Source organism: Triplophysa rosa, linkage group LG21 (assembly GCF_024868665.1).
Source record: "Triplophysa rosa linkage group LG21, Trosa_1v2, whole genome shotgun sequence".
Lineage (NCBI taxonomy): Eukaryota > Metazoa > Chordata > Actinopteri > Cypriniformes > Nemacheilidae > Triplophysa > Triplophysa rosa.
In genome coordinates, this window is record NC_079910.1 from 15,827,505 (window position 1) to 15,836,452 (window position 8,948).

Below are 8,948 nucleotides of genomic sequence, written 5' to 3' on the forward strand. Positions count from 1 at the left end.
AATGCAGCCAGAGTGCTCACTAGATCAAAGAAATTTGACCATATAAGCCGAATTGACCTATCGCTAAGCCCCTCCCCTCAAACACAGATGAGCCAATGATAGCTGAGTATCAGTTGGACGGGGACCGGAACTCGGACAACTTGAGGTTTCAGCGCCATAGAGAAGCATTGTAAAATCCGAAGCTCTCGTCGTTTTAAGGTGTTTGAATGAATGTGTATTGTGTATTGCTGTACACCCAAAGCGCTTTACAATAATATAAGGGGGGTCTCTCCTCAACCACCACCAGTGTGCAGAATCCAGCCACAGTACAACGGTGCCAGTGCGCTCACCACTCATCAGCTATGGGTAGAGAGGAGAGAGAGATAGAGCCAAAACAGAGGGTGGGGATTATTAGGAGGCCATGATTAACAAGGGCCAGTGGAGGGAATCTGGCCAGGACATGCTTTTGTAGCATGTTTATGGTAAAACGATGTGCCTGGGGTACTTGTAACACTGATTCCAGGTATCCAGAGAGGATTGGGAATGAAATTATTTTATTCCATTTGCTAAACCTAAACAAGACCGAGCAAAATGAAGGCGCAGTAACCTGGAAAACGGAAAATCCCAAAGAAAACATTTGTCATTACCATCATTATTACCACTTTCATGTGCTCAAGCAGAACGTTAAGGTCATCATGTGCTTCAGCAAGGTATCACTGGCTAAAAACGGTAAAGTTAGCGAGTCCATGCTAACATACTAACCTAAATAGCTAACTGTTCTCACGTCAACAAAGGTCTACATGTCGGTGCCTCTCCATATTAAAATGGTTAAATGTAAATTCATTTAATCTTACCCTGTGGTACATGAACAGTATAGTCACTTGCAAAAATGACGACCGGCTTCTCCCACTTGCATTGTGATCTGCAAACCCTCGCTTCCAAAGTCATCTTATTATTTACCATATTTATTGTAAAATCATTTATATATCCCTCCATGATATATTTAATTCCCACTACCCTGTTGAAAAAAAACAGCATATGCTGGTTTGGTATGTTTTGATGCTGATTTGCTGGTTTGTGCTGGTTTAAGCTGGTCATGTGCTGGTCCTTAGCTGGTTTTAGCTGGTCAAACCAGCATCAAAACATACCTAACCCAGCATATACTGTTTTTTTCAACAGGGTAGAATGCTCCCCAATGAGAGTGTGTGCAAAATGTGTGAAAAAACTCTTGGGACAAGGCTTTCACACTGACAGCTCTCATTGTAATACATTAGTGAACTCTCTGTGTTTGTCCGAGTTAGCGACAGTATCTAAGGGGGGCACTGGCTGCCATATTCCAGTTTTAGGGTCCCTTTACATTACTGCCACATACCAGTGTAATCATAAACAGGCTTTATTCTACATTGTGACAGGAGGAACACCAATACTTGGCATAGATCTCTTCACTGCTCTGCATCTTGGATCTGTTGCATCTTCTGCAGAGAACGGACAAGCTGCTGTAAACTCCACTGAGCCTTTGGGCTTGGCTGCTGGCTTTGTACATAAAGTGAATGTGCGTTCAGATGTGCCACCAGTACAACAGAAACTGCGTAGACTGTCATTTGCAGTGAGAGATGCAGTATCACAAGAGATAAAGAGGCTGGAATCTGAAGGGATCATAGAAAAAGTGGAGTCATCTCCGTGGGTGTCGTCGCTGGTGGTCATCCAAAAAAATCTGGAGGAATTCGACTTTGTGTGATTTAAGAGAGCCAAACAAAGCCGTGGTGGTCAACAGTCACCCTTTACCACAAATTGAGAAAGTTTTTACGGAATTGCGTGGGGTTTCTATGTTCTCTACAATAGATCTCCAAAATGCATACCACCAAGTGACCCTGCATCAGGATAGTAGGGATTTGACATCTTTCGTCACCAATGATGGACTTCATTGTTTCACAAGGGTCCCTTATGGGCTTGCACCCAGAGGTACATGAGAAGCGACTTCAAGCCGTGCTACAGTGTTTGCAAAACTGCGGTTTGAAGCTTAATGTAGAAAAGTGCCGCTTCAGGAAAACTGAGCTACTGTTTCTTGGCCATGTTATTTCTGCTTTAGGGTTGCATCCAAATCCAGATCATAATCTAGTTATACAGCAAGCGCCTCCTCCTCATGATGCACACTCCTTGCGTTCTTTTCTCGGACTCACAGTCTGGTATTCCAAATTGATTCCCAATTTTGCGACATTGGGGGACGGAGGAGGCCCAGGAATATTTCAGCCGTCTGAAACATCTTATCACTACTAGCTCAGCCCTTGCATTGTTTGATCCGTCGTTACCGACGACAGTCAATAAGTATGCTTCAGATTACGGCATTGGAGCTGCGCTTACCCAGTGTCATGGCACTACTGAAAGAACAGTTGCTTTTGCATCTCATGCATTGTCAGACTGCAAAAGGAAGTACTCTACAACAGAGAAGGAGGCCCTGGCATGAGTACTTCTAAATCTGGGCGTAACCAGTAAGCCATCCGGGAATTTCTCGCCTACTCTTTTATGAATACTGACGACATTCGTTCGCCTGCTGCTTATTTCTTATATAAGTAAGGAAGTATGCCATTTCGGATTCAGCAAAAGTTGCTTACTTGTGATCCTGAAGTTCAAAATTCAAAATCCGCATCTACGCTAACATCAGGTTTTGCTTTTCATGTCCCGTCCTCGGGTTCCCGAGGACACCAGAGGAGAGGTCGTCAGTCCAAGCTGGAATTTTGGTTCCTTGCCACCGTTACTCACTGGGAGACTGCTGATTTAGTTTAATCCATAAATATAAACAAATTGCGTTTAACAACACATGCAGGTTAACATATTTTAACAAATATATTCTTTCCAGACGATTTGTATTATTGCAAATTGTTCTGGTATATTGTAATTTTAGGCTCCCAGTCCTGATAACAATATTTAAAATAATAATATACCTAAATTAAATATACAATTAATTATAATTGAGTAATTTACAGTTTCTGACAATCCACTGACATCAGTGTACATTGCATAGAGAAAAACGATGTAGCTTAACACCGTAGTTTCTCTTTAATTTTTCCTCTAGTATTATTTAATTTTATATATTTTTTGTATTATGATGTATGTAAAGCTGCTTTGCAACAATGAAATTTGTGAAAAGCGCCATCTAAATAAAATTGAATTGCATTGCACTTGCGTTTATTTCCATAGACACGTAAGTTTGAATCTGCCCTAATATCTTCTCTTTATGTTTCTTGGTTATTTTATATTTTAAAATAATATTCATTATTTATATTTATATTCATAATATTCATTATAGCATTTATAATATTAAATAGGCTAGATGCACGTAAGAAGCTAATTATTAGTAATTAGTAATTAGGCAAAGGTTAGGAACGGTGTGTATTTTTTCATAGTTAAAATTTATTTAGATTATGCTGCCACCTAGAGTAGACACCACATAAGTAAACGCATACAAATCGTTTCATAATTGTGAATTGGTTCATTTATTAGCTACCTATTCATTATAATTTATTGCTCTTTTCCTGGTAGATCAGTTAACAGCAAAATGAATCACAATTCTCAAAATACTGCACTTTCTGACAGCTGACAACCGGGCATTCTCGACTTCATGCGTCGCTGCGCAGACCGATCCTCTTATGACATCACTTTTCCGAGTGCTCTCGCGGGGTACTTTGTTGTCATACGCCGAACGGTCTGCGCAGTGCAGTTGGTGCGCTCGGTGGTTGGCATGACAACAGACACACTACGGGGCTAGTAGTCTCACTCAGGTCGTTTATTTAGGCTACTTGTGTTTTCAGTCATGTCCAAAAATAGGGTAAGACAGTTTCTGTAATATTTATTATGATTCATTTATTTGCGTGATATTCTGTGCTTAAGCCGAAAATTATTGTTGCATGCTTCCAAAATAAACGTTAGTATTTAGTTAATAAATGTTTGCTGCGTTATGGTGACAGACTTGCAGCAAATTGCAATAAACTTACTCTACTCAGCAGACAGCTGCACATAAAGGTTACCAGAAGAAAAAGGAGGGGTAAGTCTGTTAAATGAACGATCTATCTACAGTAACCTGTTTTGTTTTCCACCCATTAAAACGGATGATGAAAATAGATGACAAAATGATATACTGGATAAATATGAATGAACAGTAGGCCTATATAAACAGTTTGTGACTTCATTGTGATCTTAGGGAGGGGAGAAGCTGTATAAGGTACAGATGTGGTCTGACCAATACCATCCAGGACGTCCTTAACCACAGACCAGGCTGGGTAGAGCTTAAAGAGTGAGTGATGTCCAGTATTCTCCTTGTGCCCCGTGTAGCGGTGCGGTGTTAACCACTACGCAAACCACGCAAATGCGTAGGGCCCCGCAGGCTTGGGGGACCCCTAGTAGCCACAAGCATTTAAATCATTTTCAATGCCTTGAACTCTGATTCCCCTGGAAACAGACAGGTTGCTTGTAGGATCAGTTCAAATACCATCTAGCAATGAACGTCAATCTGCTTACATTTACCTATTTCTAAAGCACATCCATAACTTGTAGATTTGTGTTTTGCTTGAAATTACATTAATAGAACTAATGAAATTGTTGCAATTGCCTAGTTTAAGTCAGCCTTTAGTTAGTAAGATCACAGCATCTATCTTATGTTTTCATAGGGAGGAAAATATATTTGATACACTTAAATATGTCTTAGAAGTTCTTAAATATTTTAAGCTATTTCATTTTTATAAGTGGAATGTGAGTTCACCATAGTCTAGAAAGCAAGCAATGAAATCTTGAGGGTTCTGTAATCATATTAATTTCCATATCATTAACTTGATTTGTGTTCATGCTATTTAGTTTAAATGATTATTGATAACTCAAATTATATTACATTTTAAATTATCAAAATTTGCCCCACATTTTTTCGGTTAGTGGTGCAACCCCTGGCACAGATACACAGTCATAAAGCGCACATATCAAATATTTTATTCCAAAACCAAGAATGTTTACTCTTATACCAAACTGTAAACACTTTTGTGTGCTGTGATTTGGTTGAAATTTGGTTATACAGTAGATGTCTCATTAATTACATATACTCAATATTACTGTTGTGCAATTCAAAGAAAAAATGTTAGTATGCATGTGTGGGGGGGGCCTCAGGTGTTGACTTTGCTTAGGGCCCCCAAAATGGTAAACACGCCCGGCCGTGTGTAAACCCTTGTGTAATGCATTTGTGTGCCTGATTCATCTATACAGAGATGGCGAATGGGACTTTAACTGGTGTGATGTTGGCTGGCTGAGAGAAAACTTTGATCACTCTTACATGGGGGAACACATGCGAATATGTCACTTCCGCAACCACTATGAGGTCAGTCTTGCACCTTAACTAAAAACGCAGAAGAATGATCTGAAAGTAATGAATGTACTCTATTATAATATATTAGACACGTAACAATTTCCCACCTGTAAAAGAAGTTGTTGTGCTGCATTTTACAGTTGACCCGTAAGAACCTGATGGTGAAGAACCTAAAGAGGTACAGGAAAACTCTGGAGCGGGAGTCAGGCCGTTTGGAGGCGAGCAAATGTGACTTTTTCCCCCGTACATTTGAACTGCCAAGTGAATATCACATCTTTGTAGAAGAGTTCAAGAGAAACCCAGGGAGCACGTGGATCATGAAGCCAGTTGGTGTCCAAAAACTGAAGTGTTATTTTAACATCTAACAAGTACCTTGTGTACAGTACTGACAAATAGGTGATGCATTGTTACAATATCTTCCCAAAACAGGTGGCAAGATCACAAGGGAAAGGCATTTTTCTGTTTCGAAAACTTAAAGATATCACAGATTGGAGGAAGGTAATCTAAATTTGTCGACTTCAATCTTAAAGAAAACGTTTTTTCCTTATTTGCTTTTTGGAAAACAAAAGGAGAATTTTTGATTCTTCACGCAGCTATGGCATGCTCATTCTGTTGTTTTTCTAGGACGGGACCCGATCAGAAGAACAAAAAGATGAGGCTCAAGTTGAGAGCTATGTTGCTCAGCGTTATATTGAGAACCCGTACCTCATTTCTGGTATATCGGATGTTTGATTTTTATTTGATTTAGCCCGAACTTTATGATCATTAATGAATCATATTTACCTCTATTACCAGGAAGAAAATTTGACCTCAGAGTCTATGTTCTTGTAACATCAGTAAGTGGGCTATATTTATATTTAAAAAATTATTTTATTGCTCTTTTACTCACCAAACCCCTGTGTGCTATTTAGAGCTGATAGTGATGCAGAATTGACATATGGCAGCTGCGAATCACATAGTTGTGACAATGCTTTTTTCAGTATGTTCCTCTGAAGGCCTGGCTTTACCGTGAGGGTTTTGCACGATTTTCCAACACAAGATTCTCGCTCAGCAGTATCGACGATCAATGTATCTTTTGCATATATTTCTGGATTACACATATACACTGTTTCTTACCATGTTTAATTGTATGAGAACAGCCATGGAATTTGCTTGTTCATGCCTTATACTTAATGTCTCAGATGTACATCTCACCAATGTTGCCGTGCAAAAAACAGCTCCTGATTATGACCCTGAGAAGGTATGTAGAAGGTACACTGTAGTGTTACGTTTAATAAAACTTGAACAAAAACGGGTAATCTCTCTCTCTTTATCTTCCTTATTTTTAGGGTTGCAAGTGGCAGATGCATCAGTTGCGGCGGTATCTGACAGCTAAGCATGGTTTGGACACAGTGCAGACTCTGTTTAAAGAAATTGACAACATATTTATATGCAGCCTGCTTAGTGTACAAAAGACAATCATCAATGACAAACACTGTTTTGAGTTGTACGGATACGATATATTACTGGACCAGGATCTAAAGCCGTAAGTCACTAGTTTGTGTTCTAGTATCTAAAATATGTAGATTGATGACTGCAAATCTATTGCTAACTTTTATTGGCTCAGACATTTTATGGCCAAAAGCTCCATTCCTTCATTGTAAATGTATCCACACAGAAAAGTTTAAAATAGCAAAACCTACTGATTTACATCCATTGAGCATATGGTGTTATGTATTTTTGAGAAAACGAAACGGTCATTTCTGGCTGCCAAGATCAACTGACAAACTAAAATCTGTTGCCCGCAAGTACATTTCACATTCCAAGTACATGTGGATGTAGGAATATCATGCATTTCTGAAAACTGAAGTATTTTATGTGAGTCGGTTGTCGTGCAGGTGGTTGATTGAAGTAAACGCCTCACCCTCCCTCACAGCCAGCAGTCAGGAAGATTTTGACATGAAATACAGACTGCTGGAAGACACCCTGCACGTTGTAGACATGGAGGGCCGGTAAGATTTGACAAAATGATATAAAATTACAAGCAAACACAACTGAGTCCTCTTGGACACTCTTGTCAAAAACACTTTAGTCTGACAGGCAAGGAGAAGAGGATCGGAGGATATGACCTGATGTGGAACGATGGACCTGTCTACAAAGATGATGGCCTGGAGGCTCTGGGGGGTTCTTACCTTATAGCAAATACACACCTCGGTTAGTGTTTGAGATTTGGGGCTATAGCACATTTAATGTCCACTTAAATTAAATGATGTGTAAAAAATGAAAATGAAGTATAAAAATGGAAATGGGGATTTGCAAGCCAAGTAAACACACTTTTGATGTGTTTAGCTATGTTTTGTGCTTAATGATAGTCTTATCTACACATAACTTTACTTTTCTGATGGACATGGGATTTGTGCTGTTTTGACTTTAGAAACAGGACACCAAGTTTGCGGCATTTGATTCATATTTTAAATCACTTGATTTGTTTCATACAGGCTGTGTGAATGACCGTGAAAAGCAACTTCAGCAGATTTTAAAGCCTTTCCCAGGACAGAAGAAGCACTGGCGGATCTAGGGGTGGCCCCAGCTGACCCCAGTTGAAATCTTATTGGCCCCCTGAAGTGCCCCTGTCCTCTCAGGGCCTCTGTGGCCTACACCTGTGCGTTTTGGTCGATCGGATCACAAGTGAATGAATGAGGCATTTATATAGCGCTTTATTGTGTATTGCTATACACCCAAAGCGCTTTACAATCAAATGAGGGCGGTCTCTCCACAACCACCACCAGCGTGCAGCATCCATTTGGTTGATGCGACGGCATCAATGGACGACGTTAAATACAGGTGTAAACGGGTGTGAAACGTTTTGAGCTTGTCGACTTTCTACCACTTTCTACCACATTCGACCGGATTGTGTTTGTGGTGTAGACGCTCATGTTTGAAGGCGTTCGAGCAGCTACAAAAGACCGCCTACTCTCCGTCTCATATCTGTCATACTGCCATGTTGGACGGAACTGCACCCTGGTTTTTCACCTACTGTTGCACTTGTGTATATGGTTGAGTGACAATAAAGGGATTTGAGTATTTGGTCATACCAAAAGTATGTTTATAAGTATATGAAACGTTTTTGTTGTGTTGGCTTACTTACTGACCTGTACTCATCTCTGTTTATCATTAATAAACCTGCATCATTCTCTAACTCATCTCCAGTGTTTTGTTCAGAAATTTGGTAGTGTCAGCAGCAATTGAAAAATGAACAAGAATTGCGCACTACACTTGGCCCCCCTCTGTAAATTGTGGCCCCTGCTTTTGAAAAATCCTAGATCCGCCACTGAGAAGACATGACAACATGAGTCAATAACATCATGACAGACTGTGACAACTTCTAAAATACCCTCAGGTGTTTAAATATGGATTTAGAGTGCATATATTAGTATTTTAATACAAAGGTTTACATGGTACACACCATGTCTTTGTTTAGTTTTATAACAAGAAAACAGTTCAATGAGAACACAACTATTGGTAACACTTCAAGGTGCTATTTGTTAACAATTAGTTTATGCATTATTGTATTGTATTGTATTGTATAACTTTATTGTCCACCTAAGTGGAAATTTGTCTTTGGCTCACCAACACAACAAAA

General features: G+C 39.6%; 1 protein-coding gene across 2 annotated transcripts; it reads left to right on the plus strand.

Annotated features, from left to right (window-relative positions):
• Window positions 1–3,705: 3,705 nt before the first annotated feature.
• Window positions 3,706–8,488, plus strand: ttll9 (tubulin tyrosine ligase-like family, member 9). 2 transcript variants are annotated; one of them, XM_057363054.1, is made up of 14 exons: window positions 3,706–3,805; window positions 3,984–4,021; window positions 4,178–4,270; window positions 5,227–5,338; window positions 5,467–5,652; window positions 5,756–5,824; window positions 5,951–6,041; window positions 6,122–6,162; window positions 6,307–6,394; window positions 6,508–6,566; window positions 6,655–6,851; window positions 7,204–7,317; window positions 7,398–7,519; window positions 7,804–8,488. In XM_057363054.1, exons 1-14 carry the CDS (start codon window positions 3,791–3,793, stop codon window positions 7,881–7,883), a joined length of 1,305 nt encoding a protein of 434 aa, XP_057219037.1. In that variant the 5' UTR covers window positions 3,706–3,790; the 3' UTR covers window positions 7,884–8,488. The 2 variants fall into 2 exon arrangements, with proteins under 2 accessions (XP_057219037.1, XP_057219036.1); XM_057363053.1 differs by having other exon boundaries at window positions 3,737–3,805; window positions 3,981–4,021.
• The last annotated feature ends 460 nt before the right edge of the window (window positions 8,489–8,948 follow it).

Excerpts from the sequence above, each read along its gene's own strand:
- ttll9 (XM_057363053.1), top strand. Across the intron at positions 5,339-5,466 it reads ACTTCCGCAACCACTATGAG|TTGACCCGTAAGAACCTGAT; the intron begins GTCAGTCTTGCA and ends TGCATTTTACAG. Across the intron at positions 5,653-5,755 it reads GCACGTGGATCATGAAGCCA|GTGGCAAGATCACAAGGGAA; the intron begins GTTGGTGTCCAA and ends TTCCCAAAACAG.